Below are 24,132 nucleotides of genomic sequence, written 5' to 3'. Positions count from 1 at the left end.
TATATTGGGTTTTTACAAATGGGATGTACTGCAGCAATTGCATCAACCAAATGTTGAGTTTTATTAAAAATAAATAAATAAAAATTAATTTGCTGAGGTTCTTAAGGCTTAAATCCACCGAGTTGAGGTTAAGGTGAGTGGTAAGCCATGGAGGTGCTGCATGTTTCAGTGCTCGAGATAGTGGGGGAGGCTGTGCTGGGTGTGGTAATTAACGATCCTTCCATTCCTTCTTGTCTGCTGTTTGAATGAATTTGGGCACACGTAAGCTGTGGAGAAGGAATTCTAATATATCAGGTCCACAGTGTGATCCAAGTAGCACAGCTGGTCTGACATCTCTATTTTAGTAATTCCTGAAAGCTCAGTAGAAAATGCAGTCAAGACTTTATGAATGATTATTCAGTACATATCTGGACACAGTTATTCAGTATTAAATTTTAGTAGCAAAAGTTAATATAAAGTAGAATAAAACATCAGTAGCAAGGTCCTATGAAAGTGACTCATAAAAGGTCAGAGTTTATACAACAAACTTTCTTTAAAGCTGCATGATTAGTTAGAACTACACATTTCCCTGAATCTCTACCTATGAACATGGACTACTACACTTAATGGCAACTCCTGTGTTTGCCCCAGCAAGTCTGTTCAGATGGCTAGAATTCATGCATAATTCACTGCCACACAATGGCATCCGTGTCAGGTTCTGTACAGCACTTTGTATCTAAATGCTTCAAGTGACTATTCTTTGGTCAGTTAGCATAACTGAAATATTTTGAAAAAGAAGAGACCAGAAGCTGGTAGGTGTTCTCTCCCAGACCGGAAATATACGAGCGAAACCTGAGGCCGAGGTCACGAAGCAAGCGGTAGAGAAACGTCCCCGACTCGTGGAGTGAAGAGGTCCCTTCATCCACTAAGCTTTCCACTGCCTGGCTGATCTGGGAAAGAATGGAGAACCCGAGGGAGGCTCCGCCCACTGGATTTAACCACAAGAGCAGGAGGAGCAGCAACACTACCACCACAAAGGTCACGTAAGTCAAAGACTGCGTTTGAAACCGGAACCACGCTCGCTGCACCATGGGCTGTGTGGCTTTTGCTGAGCATGCTTTTACGTGGAAGGAGACTTTGGGGACAGGGCCGTCCTCCAGCCGCCCGATGGTCACGTTCACCCAGTGTTCCTCAAGGAAGTCCTCTGCATGGGGCGAGATATGGACACAGGGAACCTCCGGCAGGGACGTCTTGGTTAAGGCATCCACCCTTTCCCTCAGGTGGTGCACCGTTTCCAGGAAAGCAAGTGGAGACTCCTCATCTTCGATGCTCGCACTCAGGGAGATCAGGTCTAGCTGCTCTTCCTTCATGTCTTTCAGCTTTTCGATGAGCGGGTCATAGACACCGGCCAGCTGCGTGTTGGCCCCAGCTAAGGCTTTCATGAACAGCTCCTTCTTGTGTGCGAGAAGGCGCTCAAGGCCCTGGAAGAACCGCAGGACTGCCTCGCGGTCCTGACGCACCAGGCCCTCCTGCCGGGACTTCTCCTGTTCCAGCTGCTCCACCAAGCCGCACACCTCCTCCCAGCGCTTGTCCGTCAAGCGTTCGACGAGCTTGGCCGGCGTGTCGCGCTCTTTAACGTACGCCGTCTGTAGGTCGTCGATGGCATGGCCCTGGTGCTGTCCAATGGTAAGGCAGAAGCCACATACGAGTTGTCGGTCTTGAACGCAGTAGACGTTGAGAGGCTGACGTGGGTGCTCGGGGCAGGAGGGAACACGAGGCTGGCCCTCGTGCTGGTATTTCTCGACGATGGCGCGGAGACACACGTTGACGGGAAGGGCTTCCACGCCACTTTGGGGCAGCTCCACTATGGTCCGGCAGTTGGGGCATTTGAGAGGAAGGCGAAGGGGGCGCCAGATGGAGAAGTTGGCAGAGATTTGGAGCACGTTGTCCAGGCAGGCCCTGCAGAATGTGTGGGAGCACGGGAGCACTCTCGGATCAGTGAAGAGGGAATAACACACAGAGCACGTCAGGTCCTCTTCCAAGTTCTCCATATCACAGCAGGGGCACTGCAGACACTCTCTCCTAAACAGCGCAAAAGAACAGTCTTTGGAGCTTCCTTAATTTTCTATATGAGGAAACTTAATTTGAGCTTGGCTGGAGACTAACATTACTGTTCTAAAATCGCATGCCTGTGAATGCTGGTACAAGAGTGATAATGTTTTTATGGCTGTGTTAAATTAGGAAACTAAATTAATACAGTAAAATGATTCTCTTACATGGATTATTGGCGACAAAACGTAAGATTTGTTGGCGCTACCCGTCACTTATAAAACGCAAGCCAGTAACGCGGTCCTCACCCAGCTGAAAAAGCTATTCGAGTCCAGTTATCAGCGGGTCTAAAAGACGGCTCGTTTTTCAGACTGGGCTCTGATTATCGTCACAACACTGGGGAATAAAATCTGATATCCGAACCTATGACTGGGCTGACGGTCCTTTTCAATAATACCCGAGATACGCGGGTAAACGTAACCTTAGACGACTAAACCAGCAGGAGATGTTTGTTAGACTAAAGCATCTTAGCGAACGAGGCACTGGTTTCCAGATAAAAATAAAAACTAATTACACAACACGACTAAACTTGCGAAGCGTAGGAGGCCTATATGGACTCATCTCATCCACATCGTGTAAACCTGTTTAAACGCAGAATAGCTTCTCCCAGTTCCATCACTGGCTACTGTAGCCTCGTACAACTTAAGAGAACTGGCCTACATTTGGACTGGAGAAAACCAGCCAATTCTTCCTGATATTCAGTAGCTAACTCAGCTAGCTAGAGTGGAGTATCAGTGGGATTTACATGTTTCATATTGATTTAGATTCCCATCTGATCAACTTTAATTCCAAGAACGTTAGCCAGCTAAGCTAACGCTAGCTAACCCAGCTTTTATTATAGTTATCAATATTAGTTATTGTAGCTATTTCAGATTAATTAGTGCAATAACCAAATTCGACAAATTCCCCGAAAACCTATTTATATAATATATTTACCTAACTAGCCGACTACGATACTCACCTTATCGGAAGTCCTCAAACACTGTTTCGCTTTAGCCCGCTGCGCAAGCGCGTTTCAATTCATTTTCCACCAATCACGTTCTTTTCTTTTAGGGTTTGAATCCAGTGATTGAAAACAGCGTCTCAGAAGCAGCGGGGGATCATAGAGGGTTCTAACTCTAGAGGGCTATAACTAGAGTTATAACTCTGGAGGGCTATAACTAGAGAGTTATAACTCTGAAGGGTTATAACTAGAAAGTTATAACTCTAGAGGGCTGTAACTAGAGAGTTATAACTCTGGAGGGCTATAACTCTGGAGGGTTATAACTAGAGGGTTATAACTCTAGAGGGCTAGAACTAGCGTTATAACTCTAGATGGCTATAACTCTAGAGGGTTATAACTAGAGAGTTATAACTCTAACGGGTTATAACTCTGGGATTAGGGCAGGAGGCTCTGTGCAATACGGAATTCCTATTGCAAAGGATCAAATTCACTGGTCATAAATATCCGTCACGCAAGATGAACAACACATTTGCACGTAATGTGATTGTTTGTATTGCTACAAATGATTCTCATTCATCTCATCATGATTCTCAAAGCGCAGTGAGAAGTTTGGTCTGTCTCAGTCCAGAATTACATATGCTGTTGTTAAACCTTATTAAATATATTAATATACGTTAAATTTTTATTTTTAGTTTAAAAATAATGGCACTGTGGCTTAGATGGTTAAAGCGCCTGTCTAGTAAACAGGAGATCCTGGGTTCGAATCCCAGTAGTGCCTCTGGTGATATGCCCAAACCCTGTTTGTGTTGCTTTTCCTAAAGCAACACGTTGGATCTGTAGCAGCTCAACACGATGCAGATTTGCACAATGAAATGCAGTCCAGTCATAAATGCAATGGAAAGAAGTCTAATAACAAGGCTTTACTAAAACCATAATGGGAACACCAAACTATTCAGTGGTGAAGATGTATTCTAAGAATAAAGCTATAATATTTACATTAAGCTTTCATCTCCACTTAAACCCATTAAAAGTTTCAACATTTTTGTTAGTATAAACTAGGTATGATCAATAATTTCATAAAAACATTTCATGTTCCTATTAAACCACATTCATGCATCTTTTTCCATATAATGGGTTTAAATGGAGGGGAAAAAAAGTAAATATTACTACTTTATTCTGAAGATACAGGTTTGTCCTCTTGGTGTTCCTATTAAAACATCCCTCCCTAACTTGTGGCCAGTTGGTCAGGTGACCACATCAAGGGCCCGAGATACCTTTAGTGCTCAAGCACTCAAGAACACAATGTTTCATACAAAAATAAAGTCAATGAAACAAGCTTCTAATTAAAATACTGTCTTTGCCTGGGATTAGGTCAGGGTTTCTCCTACTTTGTGTGTCATCTAGCCCTTTGGAGGAAGTTTTCAGGGTAGGCGTTACTTTGTAAACATTGGGCTAAGTAGAGGAGTACCCAGAACTTGTCTATTAAATACAGGTGTATTTAGTATTAATGTTAATTTTCTTCTGCAACAAATTAAGTGTATGCACTACTCAAACCCTTAACAAGAGACAAGAGGGGGGGGGGGAAAAAGCACAATTACACAAATTAGTATGGTTTCAATATTTATTCAACAACAAAACTTAGCCTGTTGCCCATGTTTAACAGGTTAAGAATACCATCTAATTCCCAATTCTTTTGCCCTCATTCTTTGAAACCACATCTCTGCTAACAAGGAATGCTGCAAATATACCCTATGTCCAACAGAAAGCTATGACCACAGAGTAATCCATCTCTACAGTGTCTCAATTTCAACGCAAAAAGAAAAAGGGGAAAAGGAACTAGTGGGACATGAGGACAGTAGGACGTACTCAAGAACAGCACTTTTAGTCATGCATGTTTGTGTTGTTTTCTCGGTCTCCTTTTTTGTGCTGTAGAAAGAAGGCACCACACAACAGTGTGAGGCACCAGAGACTTGAGGGAGGTGGAGCATTACACTATGAAAACGTTTCTCCCAATAACAGGAACACCCCAAAATAAGAGGCACATTATTTCAAATCATTGAAACTACTGTGAAGGATCTTGCTCCCCTAATGTGGCTCAACATTAAGTATGGCCATCCTATCTACGTTTTTAAATATTTTTTAAATATTAGGATTGTATTGTGTGTTGTATTATGCATATCATTAAGGATGCTGGCAAGTCCATCAAATCTCTGCACCCCGATGTACAACATTAGGCTCTCCTCAGTGCATTCACAAAATGATTTATACTGTGAATCAGGAAGGTACCATGTTGAGGGGGCAAGGGGAGTAGAGACGCAACATTTAAAACAGCAGTTTACTAATAAAAGGGGGCATGGGGAGACGTTACAATGTGTACACATACCCAACAAAACTAAAACTCCCTAAAACTATGCTGCAGATTGGTACATGCCAAGCCTGGATTTGATGACATCACGCAAAATGGCTCTCTCTCCCATGTGATGGTCGGAAAGCTCAAAGCTATGGCAACAGCGCAGAAAGTTCAAGAAAAAAAAAAAAAAAAAAAGCGAAGAAAAAGCGCAAAGAAAACCTGCTGAAGCAGATGAGAGATTATTTGCTCTGTGCAGGTAATCTGACAGCTTCAAACCGACCTTTTTTAAGAAAAGGTGAAACTACAGTGGTGCATATAACTGGGGAAGGTGGGGGTTCAACTGCTCAGTTCTACACAAGCACAGAAAATATAACGAAGCTAAAATAAAATAAAAACACTGGAGACTTAAAAGCAAATACCAAAAGCTCCAGAGTGGATCGTTTACAGGACGACCTGCTGCTGACCCCAGAGTCCAGTGTTTTACTTCTGAACAGTTACTAAAAAAAGAAAAAGAAAATAAAAAAAGTCAAAAGGTTGGTTACGTTATTTTTTGAAGATTTTTCCTATTCGATTAGCCGCTCCTTCCAGGCTGTTTGTTTGTTTCTTTTTTGTAGCCCCTCCCACCAAGACAGTTGTAAATTTCCTTAATACTCCTTTCAGTATTTCAATGGTGACTTCTCCACATTCAGCTCCTCCACACACACACACACACACACACACACACACACACACGCGCGCGCACACACATTCTCTCCCTCTCCCTCACACACACCCACGGCCCCATTCGTCCGCTCACTTGCACACGTAGCACGGTCCGAGGCCGGTGGCACCCGGGGGTCTCCGTGGGGACCGTGGCGGGGCCGAGAGACGAGGCCCTTGCGCTCAAAAGCTCCGCGTCTCCACGGCGCGGAGTCCAGACATTCACACGCAGAACGGCCCACTCACACGCACCTCTCACAGCGTGGCCCGATGTAGAGGGAGCGCCCCCCCCCCCCACATCCTCCCCCCGCGGATCACAACCTCTCACCTGGGACGGGATTCAGCATTATTGTTAATTTGTGTTGTCGTTTGTGTGTATTCTTGTTCAGAGGTTGCGGTTGTTTCTTGTGTCTTGGTTTTCCATGTGGTCAGACATCTTTGTTCTTTTAATGGTTCTGCTCATCTTGTACGTCTGGTAGACGCATCGCAATGTTTTGTGAAGGTCCACGAAAATGTTCTCTGAACACACTCGGTGTGGATGGTCGTGTTTCGCAACATACAGCAGCCACTCACTCGCACTCACTCGCCATCACAGACCTCATTTGGACCCGATCTCCCCCGGACTCCAAACGAAGCCCACACAATCTCTCTCTCAGATTAGATGCAGCCATGGATCCCATGAGCCAAGCACAATGGATCGAATCTCTCACACTCGCGCGCGCTCCTTTCTTGCTCTCCTAATTAATTTTTTTTGTTTATATGTTGAACAGAGTGCTGCATCGCAAACCAATCTCCGGATTTTCCCCGTCGCCCTTCTAGAACTGGAATCCCTCGGCTGGCACGTTGGCTGACGAGTTGAACCCGTACGTCCCGCCTTGGATGGCCTCCGGGACCAGGGTCGAGTCCTCGTCGATCTGAGAAGAGACGGTGGTGTTAGCCCGCTCCCATCCCACCTTCGCAACTCTTTAATCCCGAACACATCTCAAAGCACTGCACTATTCGAATCAGCAAGAGGAGGAAAAAAAACCCTCACGTCATCCGAGGAGAAGAACTGATCGATGATCTCATAAGCCAGTTTGTAAATGTCCTCGTTCTCGTGGTTCTGTAGCTGTTCTATCTTCTCCAAACCTGAGGAGAGTGAAACGTCAGCAGCTGCTCTCACCCCCCCAATAATCCAGGTGTTGCATACACCAAGTAAAACTACCCCACACTTTTCCCTCCCATAATCTCTCATAAGTCCCCCCCGAGCCCTACTGTTAACCAGCTGTTTATACTGGGACCACTGGATTTTCCCGAGCAGGAGCAAGGCCGGTGGGGTGAGGGGGGACGGGCCGGCCATTCCTCACCTCCGCACTCCTCTATCAGGTTGGCGATGGTCTCTGCCTCATCGTCTGCCATTTTGAGGATATTGCTCAGCCCGTCCAAGACCACCTGTACCACCTGAGCGTCCTTCACCGTCAGCAGGTTGCAGAAGGGCGGGATCACCTGCTGCTGGATCAGATACGCCACCTAGAGGACAAACACGGCAGTGGTTACCCACGCTCAGCACAGGGTATTGACCTGCGCCGGGGCGAGGGGGGCAGTGCTCTCACCTGGTCTTTTCGGCCACTTATAGTCAGGTTGCTAATGGCCCATGCAGCCTCCTTCTGGGTTCCAAAGTCTCCCTGTAACAGCACACCACCAATTACGCCTTTAAAAGGTCACGTCAACCTGGAGTCAAACTAACGACAAGCAGACACTTTTGGCAAACAGCTGTCCTGGGCTCGGTCGCATCAACGCAGACCGGGTCAGTCTGGGGAATCCATCAGCAACATTCACATCGGCAACTTCACCCTTTTTTATGCCAGGGTCCTTTAAAGTGGCCCGTTTACAGAGGAACCTTTCAATAACGAAGGATGAGAACACGGCACCTTGTCAAGCAACAGTACGATCATCGGCACTAGGCTGGCGTCAATAACGGCCTGGACCTGCTGCTGGTTCCCCGCCGTAATGTTCGACAGGAACCACACCGCCTCCTGTGGAACAGACACAGTGCAGTGGCCTGGTGAGCATGGTTACAGCGCCGGGGGCGTGGAGTGTGTCCGGGAAGGCCGCTGCAGAGACTGTGCTGGATCAGACCCCCCGGAGCCGTGGGACGAGCCACAGGCCCCGGGCCGAGACGCTGGGAGGGCTGAGGAAAGGGGGAGGTTCCGAGGCTTTAATCATCTGCCCAATCACAGAGATGCCTCTGTTTGAGTGACGGGCCTCAGATGCACTCCTTTTTCTGCACCGACACAGTGGTCTGTAGCACCCCCTTTCCACCAGCTAGACAATTACCACACACACACACACACACACACACACACACACACACACACACACACACACACACACACACACACACACACACACACACACACACACACACACACACACACACAGAGTCTCTAACCATATTCTCATAGTGAAATCTCAAGCTATCCCCAACAGAAGTCTGTATCTAAGCTTTGCTGACACATTTTCATCCAGGACGTGGAATGTCTCCTGAGCCCTAAATGAACACACTAAAAGACATTCACACGTCACCCAGACGAGCACCGAGCCTGTCATCATGTCCAGCACGTCCCGCAGCAAGCCTGCAGCACCACACACACACACACACACCACTCCCAAAGCCCTTAGCATCTGTTGACACAACCTGTGAACAGCAGTCGCCCAGAGCATGTACCTTATTGATCTTTTCCTTGGGGTGTGTAAGCAGGGATGGGAAGTGGCTCAGAGCGTCGCAGTTTAGCACCACCTGCGTCTGCTCGTCTGTGCCGGTTACGATATTGCCCACGGCCCGGAGTGCCGCCGTCTGTGGGGTAAGCAACAACGTGGAACACTCGCTATGTCCTTCTGAATGCCACGATAAACGTGTGGTCGTGTCAACGTGGGGCTTTTTATTTAAGTTCCTGAAATCAATGGTTTATTCACTTCCTGTTTGACCCAACAGGAGTCTATTTTCATGAACACCGATCAGCAAAGCATCAGCTGGATGAATAATGTAATCTGATATCACATTTTTAGCATTTGTCATCAGTCCAACTGGGAATGGAACCCATGGCTTTGGTGTTGCCGTCGTGCCCAAACAGTCACGTCATATGACGGCAGCCTACCTGAACTTTGACCTCCTGGTGGCTGAGGAGAGGGACCAGATGAGGGACGATGCCAGAGTCGATGACCATCTGGATCTGTTCGTTGCCAGCGTCAGTCAGGTAGGACAGAGCCCACACTGTGTCCACCAGGATCTGCCCAGACACAACACACAACCTAACTCACTCTCGGCTCACGGAGCCATACCAGACACAGCCCTGCCAACGCCTCACTAATCACACACGGGGGAGGGGTGGGGGGGAGACCTGCTCACACCTCACTAATCACACACACACACAGAGAGAGAGAGAGAGAGAGAGAGAGAGAGAGAGAGAGAGAGAGAGAGAGATATACACACCTGCCAACACCTCACTAATAAAACACGGGGGGGGGGAGACGACACACACACAAAACAACAACACAGACCTGCCCACTCCTAATAAAACCATAGCACACAGACACGCCCACTCCTCACAAAAACAGACATACAACACACAGGCCAAGACACTTCACTCGCACACGCATGCATTCGCAAGAGAGGAGCTGGTGTCATTATGGCCTGCAGGACATCAGGGTACGTGTGCACGGTTCTGTAAACACAGCGGGACGAGACTCACATTCACATCCGTGTGGTGAATCAAGACACACAGAGCAGGAAGAATCTGTGTGGGGAGAGAAATGTTTTTAAAAATGTTTTAACAAGGAATATGAATTTGCATCTTCACTTAGTCACTCACACAAGGCTAACCTTTAATCCATCTGATTACAAAACCTTTGTTAAGAACATGCTCTACCAGACACACATCACTGGCTACTGGCGAGCACACACACCTCCTGGATGGTCTCCATGGGAGGGGGTGGGTCCTTGTGGCGGCACAGGTTGACCATGACCCAGGTGACGTTGCGGAGGAAGGTAATGGGGATGGAGGGGCTGATGAAGGACAGGAGAGGCTTGACCACGCCCAGGCTGATCACGTAGTCCCTGCACTGGGGCCCGTCGCCTGCCAGAGCAAAACAGTGCCACCCTCAGCAACTAACCTGGGGGTTAATGGTCCTGGGGCTCAAGATTCATTGTTGAATGAATGACAATTAATTTTAACACTGCTCTTAGGTAGATGTGGGCAAAATCATTCTGGTAGAAAGTAATGCCAAATGAAGCTGATGTCAAAAGGAAGCACTCTTTCTCTGGTAGTATGAGAACCAAAATATGGCATGCTTCTCCTGAAACTGAAGTGGACACAGCAGTGTCTCGTTTCGGAAAGACTTGAGGCAGCTGGCAGCCTCAGGGCCCAAGAGATCAGAAACGCAGCTGTAGGTCAAGCAACTCACCGATGATATTACCCAAAGCCCACACAGCCTGCTCACACACATTCTGGTGGGGAGAGTGAAGCAGCCTCAGGAACAGGGGAACTGCATCTATACACACACACACACACACACACACACACACACACACAAACAATGATTAAAGACAGCATGACTCAGACATTTCTGCCTCTGACTGCGATGACTCATCATCTTCAGGCTGGCTCTGGGATGGCTACGTGCTCTTCCTGAAGTGGCCAGAGGGGCCTACACTCTCACCGCACGCCGGCCGCCCTCAAGTCTGGTTGCTTGCTCTGAACTTTAGCTTGCTGCTGACAAGGCGATCCAACGTAACAGACATGCATCCAGTGGCTATTCACCCCAACATTCGCTCTCCGACAGGCGGACCGCCCTCCTGCTAAAAACACGGAACCTAGCTCCAACACATTTTAAATCAGGCTAGCTGGCACCAAGCCAGTCAAGGGTTTGTCGGCACCCTCTGAATGCCTTGACCTCATACTTTTGAGAACCCCACCCCCCACCCCACCCCCAGCTTTAGTTAAGGAACTCATACTACAAGTACTTGAACCTGACCTCCATTTCCCTCCCTTACATGCCAGGCTCCATGCAGCATACGGCGACCGTTGCCAGGCATTCAAACATGCAGACTTACTGGACTGTACGACAGCCTGCGTCTGCTCAGAGGTTCCTGAGGCGATGTTCGTCAGAGCCCAGGCTGCCTCGAACTGGAGTGAGGGGCTTCGAGGCAAAAAAAACAAAACAAAACGAGAGCAATGAGCACAACTCAAACACGCCAACCAAGATCACGAACACACACACAAACAAAAACAAAAGAGCACTCCAGAAAGGAAGGGAAGCAAGGCAGGGAGGCTCACTTGTCGTCTCTGTCCAGGCAGTGCACTAGAATGGGCAGAATGCCGGACTTTATCAGGTCATCTATTGGAGGGTTGCGATCGCTTGATAGCAGTTTCCTGCAAAGGGAATGTGAAGACGCATTTTTGAAACGTCGCAAACGCACACAGTCACAGAGCTGAGCTTCATTACTGAAGTGTACCATCAACGCACGATCACGCCTAGAGAAATACAAACCGCATCATCACCACCATCATCTGTGCTGTTTCACAACACTGCCAGGCTCATATCACACACACAGACACACACACACACACGTGCGCGCAAGTATCCGAGAAGGATTAAGCAACCTACTATTGTACAAAGTTCTGTGCAGAACAGCCGAGTTTTGGTCGGCATGGCAACAGACCCCAGGCGGGCGGAGCTTACCTGGCAGCTTGAACTGCGCTCAGCTGTATGCCCTGGTTGTCGCTGGTAGCGTTCTGCACATGAAAACAACAGAAATGGCATCAGGAACACAAGACGATGCACACAGGTGCCAGAGGGGCACTGCACGGTTATTCTAGACACCATCACAACTGCTCCTCACGTTCGCCAGCATCACCAGTTAAAACGGCACCACAGCCAAGCACCCGATCCTTCCCTTCAGCTAAAGAAGGTCGATGTTTGTGTACCACGTGTGTCACGGCAGGAAGACACACCCTAACGTGTCAGATTAACCTGGCTATTGCAATAATATTGTGGACACTTTTTTGGGGGTATCATTTTATACTATTACTATATTAAAACTGTGAGGTTTGAGCAAAAACAATTATACTTACTTGGACTATTGCTTCCAAAGAGGTGTTTTGCTGAGAGGAAAAAAAAGAGCACAAAACAGTAATATTACAGCAACACAGTGACTCCCTCCCAGTTCACCGGGCTTGGGTCAATTAACGGTGAGACAAACGGAAGCTCTGTTCTCAGACATTTGCATATAGAAAGATGATGCACAAAGGGAGGGAAGCACAAGCAGCTCTTACTGTTCGGAAGTCTCCGTCGACATCCGAGTCATCGCAGATGTCCTCGTTTGGCACATTCCTCCTCTTCAGGAGGTGCTCGTCCCGTTTATTCTGAGAGAAATCGCATGCACAAAGATGCGGGCTCAGGGTCACTGCCAGGCTATAAAGCTGGCCTGTACATGACCAGCTGTTTCATCACCTTATGTGCTTGATTTATGGGTAACAATGTATATTGTTCCTCTCGAGGAGGTTGGTAAATATAAAACACCAGTGGACAATTTTGGAATAACAAATAATAGAAAATGGGACCTTTCTCAGTTCGACCACCACCTCAGTCCTCTGCCTTCTCATTGTCTGTGGAAGAGAACAGAATAAAGGGGTAAGAAGGATGGCAAGTCAGAGATGCTGTTGGACATTATATTATACACACACAAACTAATATATATATATATAAATTAAAAAAAATAAGGAATTGGGCAACAGCAGGAAGACTTCTGACCGGGCCTCTTTTATAGCAGCAAGGGAAAAGCAACGGACCCATTACGGGCCAGTACCAATAAGGACTGCAGATTTCAGAGGAAAAGAGCTGTGTGCACAGGGCAGAGTGTAAAGAGCACGAAGAGTAAATCAGCTGCGAGGTCAGCAAACAGGGCTACGTCTGCTAAGCCACTTCCAGCATATTCTGGCAGTCCAAACCCAGACATGAAACATAACACGTTCTGGGATGATCACTATCCACCAAGACTTGGCTCTGAAGATGCCTAAAAAACAGATGGTACATCTACGCGATGAATTCATTTACCAAGTACACCCAGTTCTTCTATGAAAGCCTGTGGCAAATTTTATTTTAAAAAAATATATATAAAACTTTTAAAGTCAGTGTTTGCTTTTGACCTTAATACTGAAAATCTTCAGAGGTTTAAGACAGTGTTTCATAAATGCACCTAATATAAATTACATTAGACTGGAGTATGTGATATTACAACAATCTAACAAGCTCTGCAAAATTCAGTCAAGCTCAGCCAATCGCAACCTTGACTGGACACCAATACATAATGAAAATGTATAAATGATAAAAGTAAACTAGAAACAAACAAGCAAAATGTTCAGGGGAAACCATTACAAAAGCTGTAAAATTCACACAACTATGTAGGCTGGTAAAAATGTTTTATACAATGCCATTTTAGATACATTTTTGTTTAAACCCTGTTTAGTAAGATCTTAATTTCTCCAATGTAATATCCTGTACAATTTAAAAATCCCAGAAACAATCAGATATATTCCAAGACTTTATATAGTACCAATGACATTTCTTTACAACCACAATATTCATGAATTTGTATAAATCTAGCATAGGATAATAGGTCAACTAATCACACGTTATTGCTATGTCGAGACAGGAGTAGAGAAACATGTGAGCTCATGCCCCAGGAAGAGAAGCTGGGAACATCCGTTTGTGTTTTGAAAACAAGCCAGGCGTCTAAGGAATGTTAGCCTGATCCACTGCATCACACCAAAGTGATCAACACACACACATCCATTCTGCCTTGCCCCCTACTCTAAAATCACGATTCACATAATGATGTCATAAGAAGACAAGGTGAAAGAAGCATTCACCACTCTATGGCAGGCAAGTTACAAGTGCATCACTGAGCCGTTTAACTCGTTTAAGCCGTTTAATTAAAAGGATAAGTAAGCTCTGAAGTAGTACTGGGAAACATTAATTATAATTAAATGGTCAAGAACCTTAAAACAAATGACAGGAAACGTGCACAGCGAGATGGTTTATGTGCGCCTAATATTGAAAATCTTTAAAAATGCTGGATGCGACGTTTTTGACGCTTTGATCTTTTTAATAATCGGAGCAGTGCTGTGTCGTTAATTCGTTTTCTTTATGAAGGCTTACAGACCCGTTTTGGAGCAAGGAGCCACGTTAAACCGGGGTAACAGAGCTCATCGTCTCAAAAAAGAAGAATGATTTATTAAGTCAGTATGTTGGCCTCAGAGATCCGCTTAAGCCATCATCATCTATATTAACAACTAGCTAAACCCTGTGAATTACTGCCAATACTAAGACAACTGATCATTAGCAGCAAATGTCATGTTGAGCAAATTTCAAACCCACCTTGCAGAACTGTCTAGATTTAGCATTAGCCAGACCCGTACAAGCACAGCCTGTGAGTCATTAAAGGCCTGTTGAAAACACGTCCATCATTCGGTGGCCAGTATCGTTCGCATTTTGGTGCATAAACAGCCCAAAAGAGGTTTTTGTTTTAAACGCAGGTTAGCTGGGTCTGCTGGTTAGCTGTGGTACAAAGACATAACCAATGTCTACATGTACACCAGCTCTAACGACTTAACCAGCTAGCCTAGCTAACCGAGCTGAGGTGAGCTGGTCGACCGGCCTGACGAGGCGTTGATCGACAAACGAGGACAAGGCGAGATGTCCCATTGAGGTTTATTGATTTTTGTTTTACTATCTGGTTATTTATTTGCTAGTTATCTAGCCAGCTGTGTAGCAACGTGTCGTAATGTGGATTTAAAACTGACTAAGCTACAGGGCGTTAGCTAGCCCAGCTAGCGTTAGCCATCCTGAGTCTAGGCCAGAGAATGTGCGATGCTAGCTGGCTAAGCTAAGCTAGCGCGAGACAAAACGGCCCGGCTCACACGCGCCATCACTCACGCGTGAAGACGGACGTTTTCGGCGATTCGTTACTTCGGTCCTCACACCGTTAACGGAGGCCGGCTCGGGCGGTGAAAAGTCTTCGACCGCGCGAGCCGCTTGAGACGCGCGCCGCGCGGAGCTCGCGAGCTACCGAGCGCGCGGGGCGTGAAGGGAAGGGCACGGCTAGCCAGCATGCTAGGCAGCGAGCCTCGGCCGATTCACGCGAGGCAGGCGGTCGGTGGAGACACCCAGCTCGCCAAGCCGGAATGTGCGTGTCCGGTGACATTTGTCTGCGTGAGGCTCGACCCGTTAGAGCGCGCGAGGGGACCGTGTTGCACGCGAAAGCCCGTGAAATGTAAACGACGTCACAGACGGTGAGAAAACGGAGCGCGCCCACTCACCTCCAAATCGCGTCCTTTGTTTTTAAAGTTTTTCAGCCTCTGGTTGTCCAGCTTCTCGTTGTCATTCATGTTTGCGAGTGTGTGAAAACGTGTTCAAATGAAAACCGAGCTCGGATTTCGTCTCGCGTACCCTCCGCACAGCTCGTGCAGTTAGCCACCGGACTGTTTTTTTTTTTTTTTTTTTTTTTTTTTTTTTTTTTTTGGCTACGAATACCCGCGTTGCATGCTGGGAATGCCGGTGGTGTGGGCGCAGACTCGCGCCCGGGTGGTGTCTCATTACACTGTTGATCTGACTCCTGCATGTTGTCTGCTCTATCTGAGGATGGCAAAACCCCTGATAAAAGGTTAACATTTTAGTATTCGGCCTCTAAGAAAACGGACAAAAAATATCCAGACAAACTTGAATAATCTAATGTCTCACTGAAGTGTGGTAGGGAGAGAAGTGGACCCTGAACTTGAAGTGTGTCAGTTGTTACATAATGCCACAATCGAGGGGTTATTATTAACTCCAGGTATTGATTTTTGATATGTCATCAATATTTCAATTCATTTATCAAGTCATAAACTCCAGTACGATTGTTAGCATGCTCCTGTTTATTAGAAGACATGTATGGAAGCGTTTAAGAGATTAAATGAAGACCTTTATTTCTAAAATAGGCTAAATCTTATCTTTGATTACCTGTCACATTTTTGAATGTGACAGGTGTCACAAGTTTCCCACTTGTGAATTAGGTCTTTCGATTTCTGGTTGCCATATTTCCTTGGAACAGTTTTCAGTAAGCTGAAGCTATCATATTTTCTGGCTTCCATAGCGATTATAAATGTGCCTTGAGTTCTGCAGTTACATCCTGCATTCGGCGAAAACGGAGTGAAAACCCTCTTCTCTTCATTAATGCAAAGGTCTTTAGTGATATTTTACAGCTGAGCTACACAAAATCATTTTAAAACTTTAAGGAAATTAATTACTTTTGCCAGAGTTGATAGACTGTTTGGGCATCATTTGTAGTTAATTCTGTGTCTGTAATTAAACAGCAAGTAGTTTCACATATCCTTACATCCACACAGAATGGTTGATATGCTTTCACACACATGAAAAAGATCCTCCTGCCACCTACTATCCAGTTCAGAGAGCAACTGAAACGCAGGCATGGCGATACGTTAAGCCCTAGCACGGCACAAGCCCAGGACCTACCACACAAACAGCTGTGAAATCTGATTACTGGGCACTCCTGATTAAGGTGCCACGATATTCTGCAAGTGGACAAACTCTATAGTATAGCAAACATTTGCACGAAAGAGAACAAAAAAGATAAATTGTTTCTTCTTCTATGAATGAATCTCTGCACGGTTGGCACATGCTAAATGGTGCTTAAAACCATGAAGCCCCAGCACTGTGGGTCTGAGTGGCCCCAACAGTGTGGGGTCTGAGTGCAGTGCGGGGATCCTTGCTGCTCAACACGCCCGGTAGGTCTTGTTTATTGGCCAGCATGAGCGGCAGGTTTTTCAGGCATTCATTCTCCAGGACGTACCAGTCCAGTTCCAGTCTGGCATTGGCTTGCTGCCCTGTCCTGGAAGTCCACCACAAACACCAGCCCGGCCGTGTCCTGGCAGCAGTGCATCCAGTGGGCCCTCATCTGGCATGGGACTCTTCTGTCACAGTAAGCACCCAGCCCTTTTCTCAGGTCTCCACGTTGGAGTCCATGGTGGGAACGGTCACCACAGCTGTTATACTTCTACTTGTAGAGCAGGGTGGAATTATCAGACCCGTGGAGGCTGAGCTTCGGAATCCAAGCCTCTGACAAGTCAGGACTCTCCTCGGACCGTCGGCTGCCTCTCCTGAGCGCAGTGGGGAAGCGCCGGAGCCGAAGGAGTCTTTTATACTGCGCGGATAAAACAGCGAGCAAGGGAAAGAGGTCAAAGTACAGGACACGGGGAACCGGCTGCTTCAGGGAACGGTTCCTCAGCTGCAACCAATCAGGGAGGAGTGCTGCCATGGAGAAACAGCATGGGACTCGAGTTTCACACAGCATTCAACGGCATACCTGTCGCAAGCCGCTGGCCACCGGGGGTTCCTTCACTGTCGGGCTGCACCCACGTTCCAGTTAGCGTGCTTTCAAGTGATAATATCGGGCCAATGAGGTCATCTAATATCAGATATTTTCGTGAACTGACTCAAGTCCCATCTGATATTATCATCAAAACTTGAGCATTCTCTTGGCTGGACTCTTCCCTAGATGTGGGGAAAGTGAAAGAATGTTCCACATTATACAGTCCTCCTTTTAAATCAGTAAGCATATCACTAAACTGTAAGCATGAACAGTGTGATTAATGTCACGGGCATAGCACTCGGACAGAAGTGATTCATCTTTGGTGATGTGTACAATAAAACGTCACGCAGGATGATTTATAGTTCAAAACGCACTGCATATAGATCTCGCTGCCCAGCAACAAGATGTTTAGCCTCAAAACAATCTGCAGACACTAAACTACGTCTCTATCGAGAGTTCACAGCCATTAACAACCTGGACAATATCCTTTTAGCATGCTAAAACTCCTGGCACCCTTATATACCGTTGGGTCAAAAACATTCATCGTAAGATTTGAATAATTTTCCTTCTCTGTAAAACGGGATCATCTCTAAAATATAACCTTTGGCAGTTAAAACCTTTGGCAGTTTTCTACATTTAATTGGATGGATTCTACACTAAAACAGCAGATGTATTTTATGAACACACAGACAAATTCTCATTTTAATGCACTTTTTATTGTCACATTTTTATGTTTTCTTTTTTCTTTAAATTCACAGAATTTTCTTTTTAATATTTCATTAATTCAACAAAACAAACACAAGCGCCACAAACATTATATAACACGTACTGTATTCTGGAGGAATATACAACCAAAAAACTCACATAAAAAGACTATCAACTATTAAATCTCTTCTGATATTAATAAACCAGAGTCTGATGCATTACTCTTTTTATATTATTGGTATTGAGGTTAATGATATTCAATATGTACATTCAACTTTATTAGTTTAATATGCAAAATACCATATTTACATTTCATGTGCATGGCAACAGAATGTAATAAAATCAAAATGTTGGGCTAGGGGTAAAATCTTTTTTTTAAAGCAAAGAAACTCTACTATAATGTTTTAATCTAAATAAGGCAACGGGAACCCCTTTTTTGAAGGCCTATTGGAGCAATGTTAGTTTTTAGAAGAATTTGGTTGCACAGACTTATCCACATGCATGTGCATTTGTCGGGTTTTTTGATTTGTGCTGCTGCGCTGGTAGGAGGCCCGCACACGCGCACGCACACACACACGCACACACAGCCTGAGACGGCCGCAGCCCCGTTCTATCCTTCATTACATCTCTAGTGCAAACAGGTCGGTGAACAAATCCAGGAGTGCATGACATGGTAAAAGATTCTCAGTGACGGCAGCATGGGGACTTCTTGTCCAGTCACAGGCCGTCTTACTGGATATATGTTTATTACGTCTGTTAAACTCCTCCCTTGGTGTACGTATTTTAAACCTATTAGGTTATACGGGCTAGCAGGCTAAACCGGTATACACTCGCAATCTAGGACACTGTGCTAAGGCGTTTCAATTAAAACAATCCGTTAAGAACTCTGAACCAAGTAATGTGTGTGAGAAAACGGTGAAGCAGTTGTGCAAGAGTAGTGCAGCACTATACACTCCCACGACTGACCAGGTCTCAGCCTGCAATACTACCACTGTACTGAGAAAACCTACAAATCAAATTAAAATGACATATTAAACAAAAACAAACTCTTGGACTGTGTTGACATAATGGGCAAAACTGTTTTAAGTACTCAGAGATTTTAAAAAGAAAGAAAGAAAACACAGGCCCTCATAAAAACGTCCAAAACAGATTTACAAGATTTTCTCCTAACAGCAACGATGGTGGCTACTACAAAAGGTGATAGTGAATTCTACCGCAAAAGCACTGCTTTTAACACGATTACTCTTCAGGGAGTGGCCCGTCGCACCAGGTCCTCACATTCCTCCTTCGGCTCTGCTGTGGTTGCTGAAATGGCACCAAACTAAAGCCGGTCCCTGGGACTCACGGGGCGGCCCACATTTTTGCTCCAGCCCGTATTCCAGCGCACCTGAATACCTGGTACAGGTGTAGCGCGTGCTGGGTTGGAACAAACCCATGGACTGGCTGGTGCACCGTGGGGACTGGCCTGGTGAGCAGTGCACCATTAGACACCATTCCACTAGGTCCAAAAGCTCATTTTTTTTAAATCTTGTTTCCCTCTCTCCTTCAAGAACTATTTAAAACTAGAGATTTAAAATGATGTAGGATAATGAGGGCTATAATGGTTGTATACTATTTGCTGTTAGTTTAATAAGAAACAGTTCTTGCTGCAAAAATAGTCATGAAACGCTTTTCCTTTTGCACCTTAAATCTATGCATACATTAATTTGTAATTTTTAAAAAAAAATCCGATACCATATTTCTCACGATGGGCCGAAGCCTCACTGCTCGCCTGTTTTGGCGGTACTTTTTTTGAACTTGACCACCATGACAGTGATGTTGTCAGGGCAACCGCGGTAGAAGGACTGCAGGACAATGCTCTTGGCGCCGAAGTGGGGCTCACCGAGGCGCTCCTTGATGAAGCGCACCGCCTCCTCGTTGCTGAAGGCGTCCCACAGCCCGTCCGAAGCCAGGATCATGAACTCCGGCTGCAGCTTGTCTAGGTCGAAGGTCAGCACATCGGGGTCGGGGATGAGCACGTTGAGGTTCTTCAGCGGGTAGTCGCCGAGTGAGCGGGACATGGCCAGGATACCCTGCACACGCCAGGAGCCATTAAAGCTGATGAATCCTCCTGAGTGTGAAGGGAGGGAGATTGCGACAGTCACATCACAGATATTACCATTCGTTATACACTCGAATACTGAGGCCCCTGTGCGGATAAAGCAATTACATGTTATTATCTTTCAGATTAACGAAGACTGCACGCGAATGAGGTCATGAGACAGGCAGTATCAGGGGCTACGTCTGTGAGAACCACGCGTGAGCTTAGCAGACTTGCTGCACTCCGTCTGGCCACCAGCGTTGATTCCTGTATTTCAGCAGTTTTCTAGTTCAACAGCATCTTGAACTCTAACCTGCTGTACCGGTTAGGACACATTCTCTGGGTAGACGACAAAGCACCTTTGTGAGTCGCTCTGGGATACGAGTGTCTGCCAAATGCTGTAAATGTTAACTGTAAAAGTGAATGTATTTACTGAAGTGGGCAGTAAGTGTAGCTGCAAGGCAAGAGTTTGTAATAAACCACCTGACGAGTGGAGGCCACCTCACAACATTGCCTGTGGGGACAGAGCCAGCCCGTCGATGCAGTGCTGGAGATGGTCTAGTCCGTAACCATACTTCTGTGAGGGGTTTCTGATTAATACAACATTTCTGGGTGGTGACTGTAATATGCTACAAAATTTAAATAATGCAATTTACACAAAAGTACAAATGCCACATGAAGGTTAAACAAAATGACAAACACCAGAAAGATTTTAACTTGGAACTGGGCCTTGGATCAGAGTTTTCTGGAGAGACACGCGAGACGGAGCAGCAGGTCAGATGAAGCAGAAGTGCTTTGATATGTGAGTTTTCAAAACAAAGCAACTAGCAAACTGGAGAAATAAATGGAACAGTGCAATACGATATGATCCTTCACCATTTTTGAACATTTTTATTTTTCGATAAAGGAAAAAAAAAAAAAATGCAGAAGACCCCCAGTGTTTGTTGCCAACTGGCACATTCCCAGTCCCACCCCCAGCATTAGCAGGAAGTCCAGAGCTTAGCGAACGGCCGATCCACAATTGCTCTGCGTATGTAAAGGGCTGAGAATACGTGGGTCAGCAGCCGCCCCAGTGTTCCTGCATCAGCTTCCCAAACTCCCTGGCCACAGTGTCCACACTGCAAATTCAAAACTGGTTTCATGAGTGAAGACAAGCGACTTTTATGGTCCCAGATCTAAACGCTGTCGTGTACTAAATGAAGGCCCGCATATTTGAATTGGATTACGTTAATAATATTGGTAGTATAGGTCATAATGTTAAGGATACACAAGCTAGCCTGCCTATGAACAGCAAAATATGACAATAGTATTGAAAGGAGCAGAACATATCCAGAATAAACTACATCAAACCTGGTGAGAAACTCTCTCTCAGCAAAGACGTACTTAACATTCTATAGATGTAATGCGACCTTTTATCGGCAGGGGGCACTAAAGGACCGTTCCCCCCAAACCAAAAAACACCAGCAAACCCCAAGAGGCTGCACTGCTACTGCATTTCCTGCCTGCAACTCATGATCTGAAGGTTTTCATGATCTGAAGGTCTTCTTCTGTGACGCGTACCTGCTTTCTTTATCCTCTTGCGCTCCTTGAGTTGGTATGGCTTGTGGTCATGTGACAGGGGGATGGCATTACCATCTTTATCACAGAGCACCCCCCTGGAGTCCCCGACATTGGCCACAGTCAGTTCCTTATCAGACAATAGTGCCACCAGGCACGTTGTTCCTGAGGGAGAGAGAAAGAGTGAAAGCTAGTTTTATTACAGGACTTATGGAACGTGGGATGCTGGGCTGGACAGCCTTCTAATCAAACAAAAAAGGAAATTACATAAATCATCCGTACACACACACACACACACACACACACACACACACAGTCCCTGCAGCCCAGTGTCTTAGTGTCTTTTGTATGGAGCATCTTAACATGTTCAGAGCCAGTGCCTTTCCTTCACATAAACAGCACCCCTCTCTCACGCCGAGCACACATCCCGCTCTGGAACATCTACTGACTGGGACAATCCTTCAGCCTCTGAAAGCATCACTTTGTCTTCCCCTTTGAATCTGATCTTTCTCCTTTCTGTCCTTTTGCTTATTAGTTGCTTTTTCCAGAGCCAGGTTTGGGCATTTGGACCACAGCCTCCATGGACAAGCTCACCAAGGAGCCGCTGACCTCCAACAAACAGCACCTCCCCCACACACACCTCCCCAGAGACCTCCCCTCAATAGAGACCTGCACAGTCTAAAAATATAAACATTATATTAGTTATTAGTATATGCATCAGTATACATATAGTATATTATATAAGTATGTAGTATATTAGAATATATATATATATATATATATATATAGCAAGAGAGAGCGTGGGTATGTGGTAGATTGCGCATGGACTTGGTCAAGACTTGGCATCCCCTAGTGGTTGTTTTCTATTACTGCAGCGCTCTCATATTGCAGCCAGCAGGGAAGAGTGTAGCCGGGGAACTCGGAGAGAATGCACCTTTTTACTTAAACATCTGTAAGAACACCTGTGTGTTTAGCTCAAGCAGGAGGTACGATAACGTCTCACATCAGGACGGCTTTTCGTCCGCCTGCATGGTTTACATGAGAACATGCTGATGAAACCGCACACGCTTCGCTGTTCCTCAGTCAATGCGGCAGAACATCTCCATATTTCCAACTCCTGCTGGTACCGGGAGGCAGAGCACCTCCTGTGCAGCTTGCACGCTCCCGCCTCCTGTCTACGCAGTGCTGTGCGTGTGCTGTGGTGTCCAAATAAAGTAGGCCACGCTATCGAAGCGCTCCGCGCGCCAACCGCAGAAGTGCCCGCACGCTGCTTCTGTGGTGTAATTCTGCGTCTAAATCAGTTAGTGGCTGTAACGTACCCAACTGCCTGGGGCTTACTGGGAATAAGGAGTGCTGGGGCTTACTGGGGAGTGCTGGGAGGGTGGGGAGGGATGGAAGGAGCGAGGCAGACGAGTCAGAGGCGGAAAATGTTTGTAATGTTTATTACAGGGGAGAATGAGAGGCAAAGAGAATGAAGAAGAGAGAGGAGGGGAAAAGAATGAGAATAGAGTGAGAGAAGTAGAGAGAGAGGGAGAGAGAGAGAGAGAGAGCGAGAGAGAGAGAGAGAGAGAGAAAGGGGGAGAGGGAGAGAGAGGGAGGGAGAGTGAAGGAGGGAGAGGGAGAGGGAGGGAGAGAAAGGGGGAGAGAGGGAGAGAGAGAAGGGGGGAGAGGGAGAGAGAGAGAAGGGGGAGAGAGAGAGACAGAGGGAGAGAGAGCGAGAGAGAGAGCAGGAAGGAAAGAGGGGTGAGGGGGAGAGAGAGAGAGAGAGAGACCAATGGAATTACTTCCCAGAAAGAAGGAACGATTTTCTTATTCCCATTTATAGCTGCAGGGAGGGGAAAAGAAAACGACAAGCACACACGGAGCACGGCGAGGCGGGGCGAGTCAGGGCGCAGAGCCAAGTGGCGGAGAGGACGGGTAATAACAGACGCTGACATGGACGCGTCTTCAATGTACTGCGAAAATGTGGGTGAGAGAGAGAGAGACTGCACACACACACGCACGCACACACACACGCGCGCGCGCACACACACGCACGTGCGCGCACACACACACGCGCGCGCACACACGCACGCACGCGCACACACACACACGCACGCGCACACACGCACGCACACACACACAGTCCCTTCTTTGCCATTCCCTCCCTCTCTCTCTCTCTCTGTCTCTCTCTCACTCTGTCTGTCTCGCTCTCACTCTGTCTGTCTCGCTCTCTGTCTCCGTCTCTCTCTCGCTGTCTCTGTCTGTCTGTCACTTGCTGTCTGGTTAATTATTCTGGTGTGCTCCCCGTGTGGCGATAGATT

The 24,132-nt window shown here is 46.5% G+C and overlaps 3 protein-coding genes, 1 long non-coding RNA gene and 1 other non-coding gene across 6 annotated transcripts in view; 2 read left to right on the top strand and 3 right to left on the bottom strand.

Moving 5' to 3' along the window:
• Positions 1–37: 37 nt before the first annotated feature.
• Positions 38–3,127, bottom strand: trim59 (tripartite motif containing 59). 2 transcript variants are annotated; one of them, XM_027027409.2, is made up of 2 exons: positions 3,050–3,127; positions 38–2,061 (listed from the first exon to the last, which is right to left on the bottom strand). In XM_027027409.2, exon 2 carries the CDS (start codon positions 2,028–2,030, stop codon positions 744–746), a length of 1,287 nt encoding a protein of 428 aa, XP_026883210.2. In that variant the 5' UTR covers positions 2,031–2,061; positions 3,050–3,127; the 3' UTR covers positions 38–743. The 2 variants fall into 2 exon arrangements, with proteins under 2 accessions (XP_026883210.2, XP_026883212.2); XM_027027411.2 differs by lacking the exon at positions 3,050–3,127 and adding an exon at positions 2,256–2,342.
• Positions 3,128–3,735: 608 nt separating this feature from the next.
• On the top strand, positions 3,736–3,809 carry trnat-agu. The gene has a single exon. It is a non-coding gene; the product is annotated as a tRNA-Thr (tRNA).
• An 825-nt stretch (positions 3,810–4,634) lies between these two features.
• Positions 4,635–15,629, bottom strand: kpna4 (karyopherin alpha 4 (importin alpha 3)). The gene is made up of 17 exons (XM_035528643.1): positions 15,440–15,629; positions 12,683–12,727; positions 12,395–12,484; positions 12,194–12,223; positions 11,802–11,854; positions 11,396–11,491; positions 11,173–11,258; positions 10,524–10,610; positions 10,026–10,195; positions 9,812–9,856; positions 9,218–9,349; positions 8,788–8,916; positions 7,991–8,095; positions 7,673–7,744; positions 7,427–7,589; positions 7,114–7,208; positions 4,635–6,994 (listed from the first exon to the last, which is right to left on the bottom strand). Exons 1-17 carry the CDS (start codon positions 15,506–15,508, stop codon positions 6,896–6,898), a joined length of 1,566 nt encoding a protein of 521 aa, XP_035384536.1. The 5' UTR covers positions 15,509–15,629; the 3' UTR covers positions 4,635–6,895.
• Positions 15,630–15,638: 9 nt separating this feature from the next.
• Positions 15,639–19,918, top strand: LOC118241756. Its single transcript, XR_004776345.1, has 2 exons — positions 15,639–17,097; positions 17,183–19,918. It is a non-coding gene; the product is annotated as an uncharacterized LOC118241756 (long non-coding RNA).
• The window catches only part of ppm1lb (protein phosphatase, Mg2+/Mn2+ dependent, 1Lb), a 40,967-nt gene continuing 36,592 nt past the window's right edge, over positions 19,758–24,132 (bottom strand). The window contains exons 3-4 of the mRNA XM_027027412.2: positions 21,833–21,994; positions 19,758–20,302 (exon numbers count right to left, since the gene is read on the bottom strand). Coding sequence (XP_026883213.1) covers positions 19,953–20,302; positions 21,833–21,994 — 512 coding nt within the window. The 3' untranslated portion in view covers positions 19,758–19,952. The remainder of the gene's footprint in view (positions 20,303–21,832; positions 21,995–24,132) is intronic.

The sequence above is a fragment of the Electrophorus electricus genome, chromosome 7 (assembly GCF_013358815.1).
Source record: "Electrophorus electricus isolate fEleEle1 chromosome 7, fEleEle1.pri, whole genome shotgun sequence".
In the NCBI taxonomy this organism is placed as follows: domain Eukaryota; kingdom Metazoa; phylum Chordata; class Actinopteri; order Gymnotiformes; family Gymnotidae; genus Electrophorus; species Electrophorus electricus.
This window is presented reverse-complemented; position numbering and strand designations above follow the sequence as displayed.

Coding starts and splice junctions, on each gene's coding strand:
- kpna4 (XM_035528643.1), bottom strand. CDS start 15,508: ATGAATGACAACGAGAAGCTGGACAACCAGAGGCTGAAAAACTTTAAA. Junction 10,196..10,523: donor GGCTTTGGGTAATATCATCG/GTGAGTTGCTTG, acceptor TTGCTCTGGCAG/GCGACGGGCCCCAGTGCAGG. Junction 7,209..7,426: donor CCTGATAGAGGAGTGCGGAG/GTGAGGAATGGC, acceptor CACTCTCCTCAG/GTTTGGAGAAGATAGAACAG.